This window comes from Oncorhynchus clarkii, chromosome 11, assembly GCF_045791955.1.
Source record: "Oncorhynchus clarkii lewisi isolate Uvic-CL-2024 chromosome 11, UVic_Ocla_1.0, whole genome shotgun sequence".
NCBI classification, from domain to species: domain Eukaryota; kingdom Metazoa; phylum Chordata; class Actinopteri; order Salmoniformes; family Salmonidae; genus Oncorhynchus; species Oncorhynchus clarkii.
In genome coordinates, this window is record NC_092157.1 from 20,003,871 (window position 1) to 20,025,057 (window position 21,187).

General features: G+C 40.8%; 1 protein-coding gene across 2 annotated transcripts in view; it reads right to left on the reverse strand.

Moving 5' to 3' along the window:
• Positions 1 to 5,226: 5,226 nt before the first annotated feature.
• LOC139420340 (sema domain, seven thrombospondin repeats (type 1 and type 1-like), transmembrane domain (TM) and short cytoplasmic domain, (semaphorin) 5A) overlaps positions 5,227 to 21,187 on the reverse strand; it is a 185,538-nt gene continuing 169,577 nt past the window's right edge. For both annotated transcript variants that reach the window (XM_071170334.1, XM_071170335.1), the window contains 6 exons: positions 20,957 to 21,166; positions 11,791 to 11,961; positions 11,523 to 11,678; positions 9,411 to 9,455; positions 8,738 to 8,949; positions 5,227 to 5,733 (listed from right to left, as the gene is read on the reverse strand). In XM_071170334.1, the coding sequence (XP_071026435.1) occupies positions 5,614 to 5,733; positions 8,738 to 8,949; positions 9,411 to 9,455; positions 11,523 to 11,678; positions 11,791 to 11,961; positions 20,957 to 21,166 (914 nt within the window). In that variant the 3' untranslated portion in view covers positions 5,227 to 5,613. The remainder of the gene's footprint in view (positions 5,734 to 8,737; positions 8,950 to 9,410; positions 9,456 to 11,522; positions 11,679 to 11,790; positions 11,962 to 20,956; positions 21,167 to 21,187) is intronic.

Sequence of the window (21,187 nt, forward strand, 5' to 3'; positions counted from 1 at the left end):
AACGCTCTAACCACTAGGCTACCTGCCGCCCCAATTAGAACCAACCCTTTTGGTTACTGGCCCAACGCTCTAACCACTAGGCTACCTGCCGCCCCAATTAGAACCAACCCTTTTGGTTACTGGCCCAACGCTCTAACCACTAGGCTACCTGCCGCCCCAATTAGAACCAACCCTTTTGGTTACTGGCCCAACGCTCTAACCACTAGGCTACCTGCCGCCCCAATTAGAACCAACCCTTTTGGTTACTGGCCCAACGCTCTAACCACTAGGCTACCTGCCGCCCCAATTAGAACCAACCCTTTTGTTGCTACGGAACTTTGAAGTGAAACATTCTTATTGGTCCTGTTAGAATGAATGGGCCGGTGGAAAGGAAAGATCTGAGTGTCTGAGGAGGTGTTCCGGACTGTTCTGATGTAAATGTGAATGAGAGAGAAGAACTCCCAAGGGAGGAGTAGGGCTTAATGGAACATCCACGCTCTGTCAGTCTGTGACAGGAACAATGTCACTCACTTGCCCTGTTTGTCACTCACCGGCCTCTGTAGACACACTAATTGGCAGATTACAGAGTGTAACATGACACAGCGGCAGACATGTGCGCACACGCACACACACTTCTCTGTGGCAGACAATAATACATTCTAAAAGTGCTAAACTGGCTAAATGAGACGTAAGGGATACAGGTGTGTAATCCATCTAACAGAGTACCTACCATCTAGTGTATTTAGTGTTGCTGAGAAAGTTGAGATAGAGACAGACATAGAAGAGTATGGTGTTCATTGGTATCCTCTTATGCATGGTCTGATGTATGTAGTAAGGCACAATATGAGGCAGAGACTTGTGTGAACTTCTCTCTGAGTGAGACATAGCCAAATGTCAGTGTGGGTAAGTCATCCATTGTCCCAAGGGCTAATGTCAGCGGCTGAGAGGGGGAATGCCACACGTGTCTGAATGACTAAGTGCAACATAGATCATACCGTCCAAGAGCCAAGGGAGAAGGCAGGCTATTGTGAGAAATGGAATTGCTGAGGAAAGCTCCAACAGTGTTCTTGTACCTGTAGATCTGTGTGTGTGCGTGTTTGTATGTTTCTGCATCAAGTAATAACACTGATCAAGGTTGATGTAGGGGGCAAATAGCCATAGCTAATTACAACATGCACTCAGCAGCCCATCAGTGTATTTGAGAGAGTGGGTGTAGCTCTGCAGTTTCATGAGAAGCAAGGATGTCTATACAACGCACGCACGCACGCACGCACACACACACACACACACACACACACACACACACACACACACACACACACACACACACACACACACACACACACACACACACACACACACACACACACACACACACACACACACACACACACACACACACACACACACACACACACACACACTTAGCAATCCTCCAGGCACCCGAAAAGTGCAGCCAGAGTTCTGTAGGGCCCCCAGGTCCCCAGCTCCATCTCTCTCAGAGGTAAAGTGGAGTCAAGGTAAACTGAGATTGATTCTCCTGGGCCAGAATCCTTCCATTCTGGCTGGATCAGCACTCTCACCCTTTTGGGCCCACTGACGGTGATGATTAATAACACACTCACACACGGACCTGCACGCACACACACGCACATGCACACACACTCCATTACCCTTTGCACACAGATGGCCCGTCAGGTTGAAGGTTGATGGAGAATAACACTGCTGCGCTTCGCCACGTCATATAGATCCATTAGACCTAACCACCCCCTCTCTGCATCTGTATCCTTCATGTATCCTTCCATTGCTACTGATGTCATTCATCACTATGGACTTGTTAACAGACTCTTGTAAAGGCTAAAAGAGTCTGTTACCGTGGTCTTGAGTGATTCACGTAGCTCTCCCTACAGTAAGTATTTTTCTTTGATGTTAGAGTGTGTTTCTGTTAGTTAGTGTAGACTATGACAACCCTGAAGTGTACCAAGCGGTTTTTAATTTATGCACAATAAAACAAGCAAACATATAAAAAAAATAGTTAGTTACAATTGAAAACATTGAAGAAACCAACATACTGAATATTTCACTCAGTTATAGATGTACATCATCTTTAAACAAAACAGAGATATTACACCTTGAAAAGTACCACTTCAGGTTCTGGAGAAGGATGTTTGTAAAGCACTATCTCCATGTCCGTTACTATAACCCCAGACAGAATCAATTCATTAAGCCACACAGCCAAATCAACAATTGTGAACAAACAGTTTCAAAATTATGAATTCCAAAATTATAAAAACTATACAAAGTAGGGGAGACCAGTGGCAACTGTAACACCTTGAATTTCTCCACACAGAAATCAGCTAGAATGATTCAAAATCCCTCAGCACGTGTCCATTTAGGTTTTCTCCCTGCTTGAAAAGCCAAATATCTCACTATTTTCACACTTTATTGGCAAATGTTTGTTTAGGGGTGAAAGTCTTTGTTTTCCAGCAGCTGTCTTTTTCTTATACTGTCCTGAGAATTAATGTTCAAGAATTCAAACTAGCATCATTTGCATTACTATATGTTGGCTCACCATTGACATGATTGACATGTGTCACTATTGTTGTCTTTTGTTAGGCACATGAGGTTTTGTCATGGCTGCTAGGGTTTGGGGTAATTGCAATGCAATGTTAAAATTACCCTGAGCCAAGAAGACAACTTATGAAAACAAGTGATGTCAAAGGTAGCGGATTCCTTACTTACTAACAACAACTGCAAATTCCAATGAAACTATATTACGTTTTTGAAGTTCACTCCTTGCTTTGTCCAACATCACTATCTTGAATTTAGCAAATCAGTTTTGTATTTGTTTTGAGTGACGTATTTGTTTAGTTTCATTGCACAAATGCTGGTTAGCACGTTTCTCACACTGGCTTTAAGCATGGAGGGAGCAGGCCTGCCATGGCAAGTGCAGGGGGGTTGCCTATCAACACGTGCCTCGGAAGGAGTCGACATCATAGTGTGACAAATTCCCATGATTTGTAAATGTTTTCAGACCGAACAGCTAGGGTGATCGCTAAAATGGCTTTGAAAAAAAGAAGATTGCAGCTAATAGGGAGAAGCATCTAACAAAGTAACTACATTATGGCATTCACTAATCATAAACTATTTACATACGGCATAATATAAATGTTGGTACATTTGTGGAGAAAATTCTTACTTACTCAACCTTTAAAATAATTATACAAATAGTAACTAACATTGGATCCTATGTAGAGTGCCATTTAATTGTAAAAATATATAATCTGGGCACTATCAGACTATTCAAGAGGTTTGGAGATTAACTGAATGGCCATGCACAGGGTGTTACTGTAAATATTGATTACTTACATAGAATATGTATATTTATTGCAAAATCATTACATATGTCTCTGATAATATGATAATTTATCATGTTATTTGGGTTATTTTTTAGGTGTTACATTTGACCCCTGCCACTGTTACAATTGCCCCTGACACAGGACTTTTCTGATTAAAATCTATATTGGGATCTGACCATCTTATGTACAGACATATAAATGGTATGAATGATTAGGAGACAAATGTTAGTTTCTGATATATAAAAATGACTGGCCTAGCTCAGGTTGTCTCTGAGCAATAGAGTAAAATATAAAAAGTGTTACAATTGCCCCCGATCTCCTCTATGACGACAGCTTAAGCATGATCTAGTTACATATTCCTGACCATTCTTTCTTTCAAATTTATCCAATCTACTTGCATGAACTCATTACTTCTTCGCAAAAACAAAGAAAATTATTATTTTTAACACTGACATTGAGTAAATGGACCTATAAAAGCTACAGAGACATATATATATGCTTCTAAATGAGCTCACTGTACAATAACATCAACAAAAAGCAAAAAAGATTGTACACTGATATCTCAACCATTGCTAACTGCTAAACTGACGCCAGCCCTGTAAGATAAAGAAATATGGTCACATCTCTAAAATATCTACATTCTGATCGATAGCTGTCACAGGTAGATGGTTAAAAGCACTAGATCGGTTTAACAAAAGTCTAAAATTGGGTAGCCATTGAGTGACAGCTACCCTGGGTACGCTAAGCACGTGACTATCTAACGTTGAGCATAGTAGTTGGGTCAAATTCATCAGGCATCACTAAGGCCACCCCATTTGGGGTACGCTGTAGGACCCTAGCACAGCAGATGAAGGGGAGTGGCTATACAGACACATCTGGTGCCCAAATTGATGACATATATTGTGCAGCTGAGAGTCCAGTGGAGACTAATGATTTCGGTTCAGTCAGTCATCCTGATGAGCCCTTCCCCATTAGATAGTTTATGCTGGCTAGCTAGCAGCAGCAGCATGGCGCTAGTTACAACTTGTAAAAGAAAGTTGTGTTTATTTTGATGGGCGAGGGAGAAAGTAGTTGTAGGCTATTGGTCACCATCTGGATGTCATGCCAATGACATGCCAATTAGGTAACATAACGACAAGATGGTGCAAATGACCTTAACCATGTCACTTGATTTTATTTTGAATGGGATAACGTGCTACTAATATTGGTAGTAACCATCTGGATGTCACAGTGATTACAGTCCACTGCTCATTTGGGAGAGTTTGCGCTACAAGCCGGCAACACAACACGGGGTAGTGTTCTTCGCTCCCGCTTGCCGCAGTTAGGAGAAGGAAGTAGCTAGATAGTGTAGCTAATATCAAGCCAGGATGACAGCTAAAGCACCGTAAATCTACAGTTACGGCATTACGTCTCCATGATTTATTTATTATTATTATAAAAATGGAATGATTCTGAACACTCCCAAATCCCAACTTCGGCAGACAAGTTTTAAATTCTTGCTGAAGTTTCTAGCCACAAGCAAACTAGCTAGCTGGGAAGGGCTCATCAGGACAACTGACTGAACTGAATCCGTTTGTCTTCACTCGACTCTCAGCTGCGCGACATACGTCAACAATTTGGGCACCAGGTATGTCCGTATAGCCTCTCTCTAGACGGAACAGTTATTGGACTACATACCAGTGGAGTGGCATGTGACCAACCATGCAAAACTGAACAGAGCGACAGAAAAAACACGTCAGATGAATTCATGCAAAGCAGTTAGGTGGTTTTCTTCCCCCAGAACAGACACAGTTCTGGAATCAGATAATTCACAGGAAATCAAAGAGGGATCCATCCCATTCAGACAGCTCTTTAAGTTTTTATATATATATTTATATATATATAGATCTTTTTTATATATTTTTTATTTATTTTTTAAACTTTTTTTCCATTCCTTCCATGAAAAAAATGAAATTCCAGTTGTCTCCATGTTTGAGAGTCAAGTCAGGATCTTGTTGTTTTTTGTTTTTCCGAAGTTGAACATTCCCAGTGAACCCCATCAGAGCACCTGAAGGAAAGTAAAGTGGGCATGTCCCTTTGACTGTCACTGTCTGGCTGTAATTTGATTGAATGGCAGCTGCCTAAGTGTCCCAGAGTAGGAGGGTCCCACATAAAATGTCACAAATTACATTAGAAACCACAAAGCAGAAAAAAATATGACATAGTCAAAGCGAGTGGAGTGGGGTTGTTGTCTGCACAAGGGTGTGTATCCCCGGTGCTGTAGCCCAACGAAGGGTTAATAGTCATCGTAAGTGTTAAGGTCCGTGAAGTATGCGTTGGTGTATGTTTTCCCAGCTAGCTGGGGGTTGAAGTACTTATTTCTTTCCTCCAGAATCAGGTTGTTCTTATTGAAAGCCTGTGAAGGACAGAGAGAGAATAGGAAGAGAGCGAGAGCAAGAGAGGGGAGATGGAGAGAGGAAGAGAGAGATGTGTCAGTGTCAACTGTATTGTAAGGATCAAATAATGATTCAGTCTAGATGGGAGAGTGCAAGGTAAAAGGAATACGTCAAACAGAAAAATAAACCTTGGTAGCGTTTATGAGACGACAATATACAAATCAACAGGAGGTCCCTACATGAATAAAGCATTTCAATGAGCAAGGCCAAAGCACTAACAACAACAGGCTGGCAAAATGATAACCACTGAGCTGGTGCATTATGATGAGAAACCATATGTCCATTGATCTCCTCTCTAATGTCTCTACATCAGCAGCTTTCATGGCTTTCACATCTCCAAATCCCTGAGGACGAGTTCAATTTCAAAAAATATTAATCAAAGAAAAAAAATGAAGAAAGAAAAGTGAGTCAGAAAATAAGGGCCACAGGGTATCTCTGTAGTACCCTTCTCTGTGGTTCTATGGAGATACCATACATTTATGTGAGTTAAGCACCCTGCGCTCAGTACAACCTCAGCAGTTTGCTAAATTGATGTGCGTGCGCCCCTCTGTCTTATTGTCTTGGCTAAGTGCATTCTGAAAGCCCCTGGAGGCGACATAATTCAGCACTTGATGATGCTGCGTTTGTTCTTGATTGATGGATCCGTATACCACCTGATAGGGTTGTGAGTGCTGAGCACAAACACACATACTATTATTCTGTCTCGCATTTAAATGGCTTGCACACAGAGGCGACAAACATAACTTAAAGATCGAATCATGTGTTATTGGTTGAGTCTAAAGTCAATTTCCATGTCTAAAATGGAACAAAATATACATTCTCAAAAGTCGAAATCTGTCTGAAACAGTAATTTCTTGTATCTCTGCCAGTGGCCCCATGGCTGCCCTCAACCATTAACCAGCTGTTCTCAGACTTCGTCTACTCTGCCTTTCTTCCTTAACTGTGCTTAATTGGCTAAAGAGTGATTAGGGAGTGTTTTTAGTGGAGTAAACAAAATCTGTTGAACAGTGGGGTGGCATAAAAAAGAAAGAGGACAGCTACGGAGAAAACAGAATGAGTTACGAGTTCCCTTTTCTCCATGGTAACCCATCATTAGAAAGCCAAACAGAGCTAATAAGACAGAGAAAGACAGAAAAGGGAAAAACAAACACATGCAAATGAGAAGAGTCAGAACATGGTGGACGTTTTAGAACGGAAAGAGATGAGTGGAAAATACACTGCCTTCTCACAAGTCTATGGGTAGTCCTATGGCAGGGTGGGGGGCAAATCTGGTCCTCAGGAGCCTCAATGTCTGCTTGTTTTCATCATTTCCTTCTGATCGAGACCTGAGAGACCAGGCGAGTGCACTCTCTGATCAATCAACCAATTGATCAATTAAGAACCTGACCAAAGTGAAGAGTGATAGAAGAGGGATGACCTATCCTTAAAAGCACCAAAGCTACTGACTAACTGATTAAGTGCCAAAGAGAGAAGAGAAAACCAGCAGACATTACGGCTCTTGAAGACCGCAGTTGCCTTCCTCTTGCCCTATGGGATGAATATGAAATAATGGGATTTCCGAGCAATGAGAGAGAAACTGAGTCTACCCCAACCTGCCGCACACAGAAGCGCCACAGGAAGTGGGGGCGCGGTGGGGAGGAAGAGGAAGGAGGTTGCTGATAGGCTAGGAGGAGAGTCAAGAGGCGGGATGTTGTAGAGGTCAGAGGTCAGTAGAAAGTTAGTAGAAAATCTCCAGGCCACGCATGGACACGGCCATGTTAGCAGACAGAGGCTGACGCATGCCGGGTTCGTCCAGGGTCAAGAGTACGGACACATCGGGCTGCGGGAGCAGAGGAACGGGCAACAGTCATCCTCACTGGAGCCACAATGGACGACTAAGTTCTACTGTACCCATTGAGGAAGACAGGTGGTCTGTGCTACTGTAGGTGCAGGGGACTACATGGTCATTCTATGCCCTCCATAAGAAAGGACACATCACTGAATCATCAAAAATGGCATTCTTTCAGCTACACTCACTCACTGCCTTTGTCTCAACGGCGCTCTAGAGCAAAATCTTTCCGAGCTCACCTGGATGATAAAGATATTATTTTAATCAAACAAAGAACGAAGCTTTAGGAATTATAGTGCCAGGTGTTCTTCTTTCTCCTACAATACAAAATGAAATGACAGAATCACTCTTCTCACTTTTAGAATATGTATATTCAGCTGTACAACCCAGCCATTAAAATAAGAGTAAAGACTGAGGAATAATACGCTTTGAATTTTTTTTAAATGGCTCTTTTAGAGTTTTTCACTTAGCCAAACGAGCATTGTCCATATTCATATTATCCTCTATCCGTAACTGCAAACTAGATTATGCTCACACACCAGACACTAATTACATGATAGATGGATACTTTTCAAATCTTTATTCTGCTATGGAAACTGCATTCTAGATCTGCGTCAGAGACTCCATTCACTTTAGATGGCGTGTCTGTTCAGTCATTTATACTCTTCTGAAAGCTAGCTCTCTGTCCACACGATATGCTAACTCACATAAAATAGTGTCTCAACTGCTTAGCCCCCTGACTACATAGAATTCTAAACTAAGTCTTTCCAAAACCAAGCCTTGTGTCAAGAGTAATCTCAGAGATAATATAACTAACTAATATTATTGATTTATTATTGAGTTAAACCAGGATGATCCACTGATTTTAAACATCTATTTTAGAATGAAGACCTGGAACCTATTCACTACATATAAGTAACTTACAGTATGCATATTGTGATGTATGTTGTTAGTAACTTATGAGAAAGCAGTGTATGGCTATATATGGCTATAGACACAGAACAGTGCAGTCACACAGAGTAGACGCAGGACCACACACACACAAGTACAAAAAGCTACAGTACTATAGACCAGCCCAGAGGTATAGGTGAGCCTGGAATGTTCTAGAAGGCCACAGAGTGTGATAGTATACAAACCTTAATGGCCTCCACCGAGTCATATTTGTCCAGTTTGTTGATGTGGTTGGTGATGGAGGTGTTGAGTGGTGCTGCTGAGATGGGGTGGATGACCGTAGCATCGTGAGACTGCTGCTGGTAGCGCTGGCAGTAGGTGTACACTAGTAAAGTGACCAAACAACCCATGATAGAACTACTCAGGCCTACAGCAATCATATGGAACAGGTTGAAATCTGGAGAAGGGAAAAAGAGAGAGAAAAATGTTTTCAATGGTCAAAATAAGTTGACTGCGCAGTGATTGATGTCACATTAAAAAGTGTGGACGAATTCATTATTGATACCAACAAATAGCACACTATATTATCACACCTTCACACTACATCAAATATCAAACTACATTAACACACTAGCACACCACATTATCACACTACCACACTATCACACAACATTATTACACTGCCACACTACATTATCACGCAAACACACTACATTATCACACTGCCACACTACATTATCATACTTTCACACTACATTAAATGTCACACTACATTACACTAGCACACTACATTATCACACTACATCATCGCATTACCAGACTACATTATCACACTTTCATACTACATTAAATATCACACTACATTATTACACTATCACACTACATTAAACACTACATTAAACCCATACACAGTCATACCTCCGCATCTTCTCTCCTCCTGACTTGAACGAGCAATGGAGACTTCTGTAAAATAAAAAATTAAAAGAGATGCTGAACAGAAGAACACACTTGTTCCCTTGACAAAACTGTATAGATAATGTTGAGGTCTTTGAACATTATATTGAGAATGAACCAGAGGATGATAAAGCCCATCACTAGACACCTGAAGAGTTTTATGATAAGTACTGTATGATAATTAGTGTATCTGGCCTCATTACGGGAAATGAAGTACACAACCCTACTAACGACCCTTAATCGAGTGGCATTCCCATTAAAACAGATGAGTGATAAGGAACTAAAGACAAACTGGTGTTTCAGAAAGATAAAGTGTACACTCTTAGAAAAAAAAGATGCTATCTAGAACCTAAAAGGGTTAATCAGCTGTCCCCATATGAGAACCATTCGAATAACCTTTTTTTTTTTGTTCCAGGTAGAGTCCCTTTTGAGTTCGAGGTAGAACTATTTGGGGTTCCTCTGTGTAAAGGGTTCTACATGGAACCCAAAAGAGTTCTACCTGGAACCAAAAAGGTTTCTATCTGGAACCAAAAAGGGTTCTTTGGCTGCCCCCATAAGAGAACCCTTTTTGGTTCCAGACAGAAACCTTTTAGGTTCCAGGTAGAACTCTTTTGGAACCCTTTTTTTTTTTTTTTTTTTTAACATTATAAAATGCTTGTTTAATTACTCAGAGTTTACCTGCTTTCTGCCCACATTCCAGGAGCCAGCACAGTTAAGTACCAAATGCTGAAAGATAATCGTGAAATACTATCTTGTTCGTTCACAGGTCCTGATATTTGTGATGTCTGTCGTCAGGTGCCTTTCTCCTCAGCTGTCACCCTGCCCTTTATAATTCTTTTTTTTTTTTTTTAAACTCTGTTTATTAAGTTTTGAACATACACACATACAGACAAGACAAAGCAATATAAATAATATACTCAACTAGAAAAAAAAAAATAAAAATACAAATAAAAATACAAATAAAAAAATAGCTTTAAAGATACCATACTTTAGACAAGTTAAACACACCGGGCAGAAGGCTACAGAGGTTAAAGGGGCAATCTATAGTACAGGGACAGGGCAAACATCTCACCATTGTTCCTGTAAACAGTCAAGGGATAAGGGTGGAGAAATGCAACCACTCACAGACAGTCATGGCCACAGACCGACCATCCACTGGACAAAAAAAAAAGTTTACAATGCTTTAAAATAAAAAATAAAAAATTATTATTCATGTAGGCGTGAACAAAATGTAAAAATAACTGGGAAAAACAAGCTCACACTTCAGTCTCTGCCTGGGCAAGATGAACAAGGCATCTGCGGACCACAATCAATAAGCACATGGATCTTAATCCCCCCCCAGCAAAAACACAGAGAGAGACTCCCCCAACCCTTAAGTCACAGACTTATTTTAGTATTAATTGGAATGCCATCAGAGGATGGACTGTTTAAAGTAAGACCGGAATGGAGACCAAGCCTCATCAAACAGTTTGGGGTTCCCACGTGAATTGAATTGAATTTTTTCTAGTTTCAGAGAGCACAACACATCCCTCACCCAATATTTATAAGATGGGGGAGTTGCCATCTTCCAGTTCTGTAGTATTGGAACCCTTTTTTCTAAGAGTGTACTCACACTTATCACCTAGCATAGGCTACTGTCATATCACTGGAGCAGTTTTGAAGAAATAATAATGTTTTATTGGTTGCTAAGTGTTAGTTAGTCTAAAGCATTCTGCGGTATAAAATCTATTCGGCTCTGGTAACTCGAGTAGCATTGTGTCCATTGATACTATGTAGAACACATCATTGTTGAAGACATCAATGGGTGTGTTTGACTGAGCCTCAGAACTCAGAGAGAGAGAAAGAGGTCTAATTATCCAGTGGTGTAGTAGAAATCAATGTTCTGGTGTGTCTCACATTACACACTGTCAATGGATACTGTCTGGATACACATAAATACTATCTGGTCTATGCATGTGTGTGTGTGCGTGTATTTGTGTGAATGTGTGTGAATGTGTGTGTGTGTGTGCATGCATAAATGTGTGCGTGTGTGTGTTTGTATGTGTGTGTGTTTATCAGTACGTATGTGTGTATTACCTGGTATAAAGTTGGAGTCAGGTGGGCAGGCCCTGGTCTCGGTGTGGTTTCCTGAACACTGGTTTCCAGTAGGGAACAGGATGTCACAGTGACGGACACGCAGCTGGGAGCCAGCACTGTCACACTGGGACCATTCAGACCAGTTAGACCAACTCTCTGGAGACAAAACATAACCACATCAGATTACTGGGCTGCTGAATACACAGAGAAAACTGATGGTCTGTGTGATTGTGTGTGTGTGTGCATGCCTACGTATGTGTGTGTGTACCTGGACATGATTGTGTGTTACAGAGAGCCTCTTCAGTGTGCAGTCCCAGACAGATATCTCCTCCGTAGGCTGGTGGGGGGTTGTTGCAGGTGCGCGTCCTCATATAGTGTCCCCCTCCACACGTCACTGAACACTTAGACCAGCCAGACCAGCACGACCAGCTACCGTCCACTACACAGGAGGAGATAGCGGGAGGGAGGTGTTGAGGCAAGTACTTGTTATTAAGTTGTTGAGAATTAGAGTCCATGTGTGTACTGTACAGTGTATGAGTGTGTGTGTGTGCCCATGTGTGTGTAAGTGTGTTCCTGTGTGTGTGACGTCTAGTGCTTGGCATCACACGAAGGGAGGAAAAACAAGAAGGACTTGGTTAATTTCCCTTTGTTAATTAGTGGAGAGTATGGAGGGGGAGAAGGAGGAGAGGAGATGAGGGGTCAGGAGGGGGTTGGTTTGAGCAGCTGGATGAAACAAAACCTGCTAGCTGTCACATCTGAACTAGATCCAAACACACAAACACGTAAACATGTTAACACACACGCACGCACGCACACACACACACCACACACACACACACACACACATTCACGTTAACACACACAAACACACGGTGTGACAGACAGAGGAAGGAGGAGAGGTCCTTCTGCTAATTAAACCAGTGTAAACATGGTAACAGAAAACATCACCAGGAATCAAACAAGAGACCAAACAGACAAACACAACCTTAAAGAATACTGTAATGTCTCGACGTCAGGGCAAACGCAAAATCTCATTGTGCTGTTCTTGCTTTGTCCTAGAACTGTCCTTCGTCCTCGACGACATGTCAGGGAAGGACAAAACCTCAAACGAAAAAAGGCCTCTCAGTAAAGACTGAGAACAAAATCCTTTCACTTCATCTGAGGAGAAAAATCTCTTTTCAGGACCATTTCAGAATTGGTTTTAAACAGCTCAACCTGTAAGGCACTGGCTGTGTGGTAATTGAAGTTCCCTGGGTCTTTGTCATCTCTGTGTAATTTCTCTATGGTAAAATGACACATCAGTCGATTCTTGCCTGCACATGATGGATAGTCTCATCTCCATCAGCCGCTGCAGAAAACTAGGAAAGATTCATTTGTTTCAAAACCAGATGGACTTCAGACATCTCTCTCTCTCTCTCTCTCTCTCTCTCTCTCTCTCTCTCTCTCTCTCTCTCTCTCTCAAAGGCCCTGGCTTAACCAGCGGATGGATTATGTCTTGAGGCGCGGCCTACGTCAAAAATATTATCACACTTCCAGACGAGGGCTAATTTAAGCTAAATTACTATTCATTATTATTCACACTATGCAAAGTTGCACCATTCCTATGAAATCTCTTCGATTCAGGTGACTTGATAAGTCTCCATTGTCTACATCAATAGAACTGGAGGGTGACTGCTGCTCCTGCAATTCAAGCCCACAGAATAGCTGTATGTTTAGTTAGCTAGCTTAGAGCTATAGTAAATTCGAATTTTAAATCTTTACAAACAGCATTCCATCCTTTGTTAAACATTTTAATTGGTTCTACTCAATGACATTCCTAAGGGCTGTCAACTTAATCTGAATCGAGCATTCCATTTTTTGACATTTTAGCAGACATTCTTAACCAGAACAACTTACAGTAGTGAGTGCATAAATGGGAATCGAAGACTCAGTCCTGGCACTGCAAGTGCCATGCTCTACCAAGTGAGCCACACGGAACACACAGGGCTTATCCTGAAGTAACCCGGCAGTTCACTCCAGGTGAGTAAGTGTCAGAGGGGAAAGCTAAGAGCTAGCTACAGTGCCTTCAGAAAGTATTCACACCCCTTGATTTTTTTCCACATTTTGTTGTGTTACAGCCTGCATTTTAAATGTATTAAATTTAGATTTTTTTTGTCACTTCCATAAACACAATACCCCATAATGTCAAAGTGGAATGTTTTTCTAAATGTTTACAAATTAATTAAGAAAGAAAAGCTCAATTGTCATGAGTCAACCCCTTTGTTATGGCAAGCCTAAATAGGTTCAGTACTAAAAATAAGTTGCATGGACTGAGTGTGCAATAATAGTTCAACGTGATTTTTGAACGACTACCTCATATCTGTACCCCACACATATGATCCCTCAGTTGAGCAGTGAATTTTAAATACAGATTCAACCACAAAGACCAGGGAGGTTTTGGCATGCCTAGCAAAGAAGGGCACCTATTGGCAGATGGGAATAAGAAAAGATGACATTGAATATCCCTTTGAGATTGTTGAAGTTATTAATTACCCTTTGGATGGTGTATCAATACACCCAGTCACTACAAAGATACAGGCAAATCCAATACAACACATTATTGAGTACCACTCTCCATATTTTCAAGTATAGTGGTGGCTGCATCATGTTATGGGTATGCTTGTAATCATGTAATCAAGGCCTTGGGAGTTTTACAGGATAAAAAATAAACGGAATGGAGCTAGGCACAGGCACAATCCTAGAGGAAAACCTGATTCAGTCTGCTTTCTGTCAGACAACCTAAAACACAAGGCCTAATCTACACTGGAGTTGCTTACTAAGAAGACAGTGAATGTTCCCGAGTTACAATTTTGAATGAAATCTTAAAAATATATTGGACCACCTGAAAATGGTTGTCTAACAATGATCAACAACCAATTTGACAGAGCTTGAAGAATTTAGAAAATAATACATTGGAAAATGTAGCGTAATCCAGGTGTGAAAAGCTCTTAGAGACATACCCAGAAAGACTCACAGTTACAATTGCTGCTAAAGGTGCTTCGACAACATATTGACTAAGGGGTGTGAATACTTATGTAAATGAGATATTTCTGTATTTCATTTAAGATACATTAGCAAAAGTCCTAAAAACATGTTTCCACTTTGTCATTATGGGGTATTGTGTGTACATGGATGAGACATCTATTTAATACATTTTGAATTCTGGCTGTAACACATCAAATTGTGCAATAAGTCAAGTGGTATGAATACGTTCTGAAGCCACCGTAGCTAGCAGCTAAACCCTCAAGGTAACTGGGATGAGGGATCTTCGATCAACTCAAAGAGCATCAGTGAGAATGTGGTAGGTCAGCAACTCAATGCTCCCCATTCATAGCCTCATTCATGATGAGACAGACAGGTTTTCTCCAGTGAATAAATTAACAGCTAAAATCACAGCTTTGGTTCTGTGTCAGCACATACAGTATTATGATGGATAGTTGTTGTTGAAGGCGTTATCAGACACCGGTCAGGCTGTTAGCGAGATGCTAACTTTGCACTCCTTTCAAATAAGACGGATTAATAATGATTTGAAACAAACTCCTTGTTGTGTGTTTGTGTCTGGTGTGTGGGGTGTGTGTGTGTGTGTGTGTGTGTCTGGTGTGTGGTGTGTGTGTGTGTGTGTGTGTGTGTGTGTGTGTGTGTGTGTGTGTGTGTGTGTGTGTCTGGTGTGTGGTGTGTGTGTGTGTGTGTGTGTGGTGTGTGTGTGTGTGTGTGTGAGATGCCATGTGTTCTCTTTAATTAAGAAGCTAAGCAGGAGGATTTCCATTTAGATAGCACATTTCCTTCTACAGTCACTATGAACACTAATTTAATTACAATTGCTTCCTTTCCGTTCCCCCTCAGGTAGAAGACTGGAGAAATAGACGCATTGTCTTCTTTGGCTTTTCACAACAGAGATTGAGGCTCGCACACAAACGCACAAGTTAATGCATGCAAGAGTGCATGTGCACGCACACACGCACACAGCTCCCCGTAGCTAGCGGTATAATTGCCTTGAAATGTAATTACAGTCTTACACGCTGTGGGGATTGTGTCTCTGATTCCAGCTGTAAATTTGTGTCTTCGTCACACCTCCTGACTTAAACACATTCCTATTGTGTAGTTTTGTGCTTCATTATACTCATTATGAGGATATTTATTCTAATTTCTTTATTTCTTTATTAATTTCTCATGGATGTCATATTACTGAAGCTTTCGTGTTTTCACTCTGAGGGTAAATGAAAAGCACTCTACAAATGCAATTTATTATTATAATAATTCATATTATTATAGGGTTGTGTGTGTGGCTGTAGAGTAAGTGTGTACTATGTCTCACCTGGAAACAGAGTCGTGTGTGTGTATGTGTATGTACAGGTAACTGTCAAAATAAAGGAAACACTTGATCATATGAAGGATACTAAGTATATTGAAAGTAGTTGCTTCCACACAGGTGTGGTTCCTGAGTTAATTAAGCAATTAACATCCCATCATGTTTAGGGCCATCTGTAAAAAAGCCCAGTTGCCCATCATTTGGGCTACCATGTCTAGCAGCAATAGTTTCTAACTATTTTGCTTTGCTCTGAGACAAGCATGGGGACTGGTCTTGATAAATCAATGAGATTTTTTATTTTGACTGAATCTCTGTTTGGGTATTGGTTAGACTACAATTATACAATTAGGGTGTAGACATGTTATGTTCTTAGTGTAACCTTTATTTAACAAGGCAAGTCAGTTAAGAACAAATTCTTATTTAGAAGGACAGCCTACTCCTTCCTCACCGTCAGGGAATTGAACCCCGGTCTCCCACGTGTCCGCATGACATGGGGATTCTTTAGCTAAAGAGCTCAGTACTGTACTCCCAACTGTCACATTGTACAGCAACATATTTTCCATTCCAACCTAACGGAAACCCAGAGGGTTTTTCATTATTCTTGGAATAGTAACACCATAATATTAATCAAATTAATCCCGAACTCTAATTAATTGGAAAGTAATTGGAAAGGTAGATACAAATAGTTTTTGACACTGTGGTTACAATAAAGAATGTAAACAATATGTAAACAAGATGTTGTGTTTATATTTACAGTAGTGATGGACAGCTGGGGGCATTTTGAAAACAGGTTTCCAAACACTTGTAGCCTGATTAGCAGGACAATAGACACTTTATAGCCCAGCTACTGTAGGTGTGAACATCCCCCTACCTGCAAAAAATGACATTGCGACCAAAGAGTGAGACAAAAGGGACATTGTTTTCATCAAGCCAGCTTCTTTCTATGGTGCTACCCGTTCCAGGGTTAGGGCCGTAACCACGAGAGGACTTGAAAATGAGCCGGAGCTGATAGGATCACCAAAACTAAAGGTATTTTGGTTTCAGTGAATTTTATTTAATATATATACAGTATATATATTGCCTATCAATGTGTAGGCATACAATGTAATACATTCGATAATTAAATAAAGGTTAAATAAAAATGAAAAATATAAAAATGATTGTGTAGCAAAAACGTGAATGTGTTTTGTACACAGTATTTGTGTATTGGAGTCCCTTTTAATTCTTAATTGATCTACAGTTTCTATCATAGGCCGCTGTAATCGATGAGAACTCAGGGCGGTACCATTCTGCTCATCTGATGAAGGTGCACATGGATCAGATTCAAACTTTGAAGACCGAGATCAAGTCATTGAAGGCAGACCAGCAGAAAGAGAAACATTATCTGAGGGCAGCGATACGGGCGACAGCTGATGCTTTGGTCCAGAGCCAGGTGGCATTGGTGGAGAGTCAGGCGGAGAATGACGCGTTGAAGAGGGCGAGGAACGAGATGGAGTCACAATCCATGCCAGGCACACCTGTGAGCTCTGGATACCTGGTGGGTTCATCAGGTCGTCGGTTCACCCTGACATTTCCATTCCTCTCTGACAACAGAACTTGACCAACTGCTCACCAGGCACAGCAAGGGGCGTCCGGACAATTATGCTGTTCTGCTATAGCCTAATAAACGTATATCTTCAAAACGCTTTAAATGCTTTATTAACCAAATGTAAAAGCATATACTGTACAGTACTGAATTTCTTCATCAGCATCTTTATGACTTATTTAATAAAATAATGATACAAATACTCTTTCAAAATGCCGATGTTAAATTTGTTATGGATCCCTAACAAATTACTATGGGAATAAATATCACTGAATTACAGAAATATTGGAACAAAGTTGTCTAATGAAGGGAAACAAATTGTTGCTTACTGGAAAATACTCTTTCAAACACACATGGTTACATTGTATAGCACCATCATGGCTATTAGCAGGTAGCTGGACAATAGAGAGTAGGGGAGAATTATATTGTCAAATATATTTCTTAGGTTGGCCGTGATTAGTTGCAATTTCAGTTTAATCCACCAGAAAAGACAAAACAAATAACACAACAAAACGTATTATTATTAGGATCAGTTAGGATCACCACTTTATTTTAAGAATGTGAAATGTCAGAATAAAGGTAGAGAGAATGATTTATTTCAGCTTTTAATTCTTTCATCACATTCCCAGTGGGTCAGAAGTTTACATACACTCAATTAGTATTTGGTAGCTTTGCCTTTAAATTGTTTAACTTGGGTTAAATGTTTTGAGTAGCCTTCCACAAGCTTCCCACAATACGTTGGGTGGATTTTGGCCCATTCCTCCTGACAGAGCTGGTGTAACAGAGTAAGGTTTGTAGGTCTCCTTGCTTGCACACGCTTTTTCAGTTCTGCACACAATTTTTCTATATGATTGAGTTCAGGGCTTTGTGATGGCCACTCCAATACCTTGACTTTGTTGTCCTTAAGCCATTTTACCACAACTTTGGAAGTATGCTTGGGGTAACCTGTTTTTGAGAAATGTCATCTAATACTATGAGGTTTCATTGTCTGCTTATATGCCCCCTTTATACTACGGTTCTGACTTGATGTACAGGGAAAATACTGTAAGAGCAGCCCATGTTCTGTATTCTGTCGTTGTACATTCCTAAGACTACGTCCATCGTCGCTCACTCATTCATGTTTTAACCGAAATTACGAAATGCCTCTTATCCGCTCATCGTTCCCTTATGCCATAGTTTGTACATCTCAATTGTCAGTAGGAAACCACAGTCAGCCATGTTTTTGAAAAAGGCAGTAAACAAGGCTGAATTAACTGTTTGGCTGCTAGACAAGGCTTCGCTGATAGCCAGGTGTAGCGATGGTAAGGATTCACTCCATGGTGCTGAAAAGAAAGCTCTGCTATTGGGACAACTTTATGTCGGCCCTAACAGATTGTGGGCACTGTTTGTCACCGTTATAGTGCAATGAATGTATTGTTTAGTGTCTTTGCTGGCATGCATCTAGGAATGTTTTTTTTCGAGTTTGCCCCACCAAGATTTACATGTTAAAATCCCCACTGCTTATATTCATTATAATGCCATTATCGCTTATGTGCTGAGTTTCACTATTTATCAAGAAGCTGTTAATGTGTTCCAACACACATGCCTTTTGTTTCATAGTTGTAACAAAGGCATCCCACAAATGAAATGTATTGAACACTTGAATTGGTGTTTGGTGTTTATTTTTTTTTACATATAGCCTACAATAACAAGCTAATGAAAATGCTATTGTGTTATTTGAAATACAATTACCCAAGTCCATGAGCACAACCTAATTATTAATTTTGTGATCGCATATATGAAATGTATTAATTACAATGTTAGAATGTTGCAGTCAGAATTAGTGGTGGAAGTACCCAATTGTCATACTTGAGTACAAGTAAAGTGAAAATCACCCAGTAAAATACGACTCGAGTAAAAATCTAAAAGTATTTGGTTAATATATTTTAGTATCCCAAGTAAATGTAATTGCTAAACTTACCTTAAGTATTGGGGCAGCAGGTAGCCAAGTGGTTAGAGCATTGGACTAGGAAACGAAAGCTTGCAAGATCGAATCCTCGAGCTGACAAGGTCAAATCTGTACTTCTGCTCCTGCACAAGGCAGTTAACCCTCTGTTCCTAGGCCGTCAATGAAAATAAGAATCTGTTCTTAACTGACTTGCCTGGTTAAATAAAAGTATAAATCATATCAAATTCCTTATAGTAAGCAAACAAGACAGCACCCTTTCATTATTTGATTCGATTTTTAACGACTAGCCAGGAACACACTCCAACACTACACCACTACAACACTCCAACACTCCAACACTACAACAATCCAACACTCCAGCACTACACCACTACAACACTCCAACACTCCAACACTACAACAATCCAGCACTCCAACACTCCAACACTCCAACATCATTTACAAACGAAGCACGAGTGTTTAGTGAGTCCGCCAGATCAGAAGCAGTAGGGATGACCAGGGATGTTATCTTTAAGATCAGCTTTAATATGGCAGATAGACTGTAGCTTCCATCAATGTAATTGTCTGCATCAAAGATGAAAAATACATTCATTGGTAACAAAACATACCAGAATTCTCAGCAACACAAGTAAACTGTATTTGTGTCATACTTCCACTATGAAAGTACTCCTGAGCAAGACAAATACTTATAGAAACTCTAGATAAGAAAACTGTCACCTGAAAATAGCTAGCCGCTGGAGGATAAGACGGAACAAAGATATTCAAGATAAAGAAACAAAATATATTTTTTTAAATGGTCAGACTCAACAAAACCAAAACTTTGTGCAAAGCCATCTCATACCGGATTCAGAGCCGATGGTTAAACCCCCCCCCCCCATGATGACCCCCATATACAGTGCATTCGGAAAGTATTTTGTTACATTACACCCTTATTCTAACATGGTTTCTGGTGGATTCAAATGAAATTGCAACCGACTTTCTATGGCTTCTTTTAAAAATATTTTTTAGATGATTTCATTTTCAAATAACCAATGTTCTCTTGATAAGTGTGTGAATTGGACCGTTTTACTGTCCTGCTAAGTATTACGAATGTACTTTTGGGTGACAGGGAAAATGTATGGAGTAAAAAGTACATTATTTTCTTTAGGAATGTAATAAACTAATAGTAGCTTGAAGGGGGATCGTCTATGCCCGGCGGTTCTACTGTTAAAGGGTGTGTGTGTGTGTGTGTGTGTGTGTGTGTGTGTGTGTGTGTGTGTGCGTGTGTATCAGTCACCAGATCTCAACCCAGTTGAAGACTTATGGGAGATCCTGGAGCATTGCATGAGACAGCGTTTTCCACAACCATCAACAAAACACCAAATGATGGTATTTCTCATGGAAGAATGGTGTCGCATCCCTCCAATAGAGTTCCAGACACTTGTAGAATTGATGCCAAGGTGCATTGAAGCTGTTCTGGCTCGTGGTGGCCCAACACTATTAAGACACTATGTTGGTGTTGCCTTTATTTTTGCAGTTGCCTGTATGTTCGCGCGTGCATCTCTATATCTCACCTGGGCAGGGTGTGACATTACACTCCTGGTACTCCTGAGCAGGTCCCAGGCAGGTCTGTCCTCCATGGCGTGGTTCAGGGGAGGTACAGGTCCGTTTACGGCTACGTATCCCTCGGCTGCAGTCTCTACTGCACTGAGACCAGGAGCTCCAGGATGTCCAGCCTCCGTTCACAGTGTGGCCGGAGATTTTACCCGACAGCAGCAGCTCTCCTGGTGGAGAGCGAGACGAGA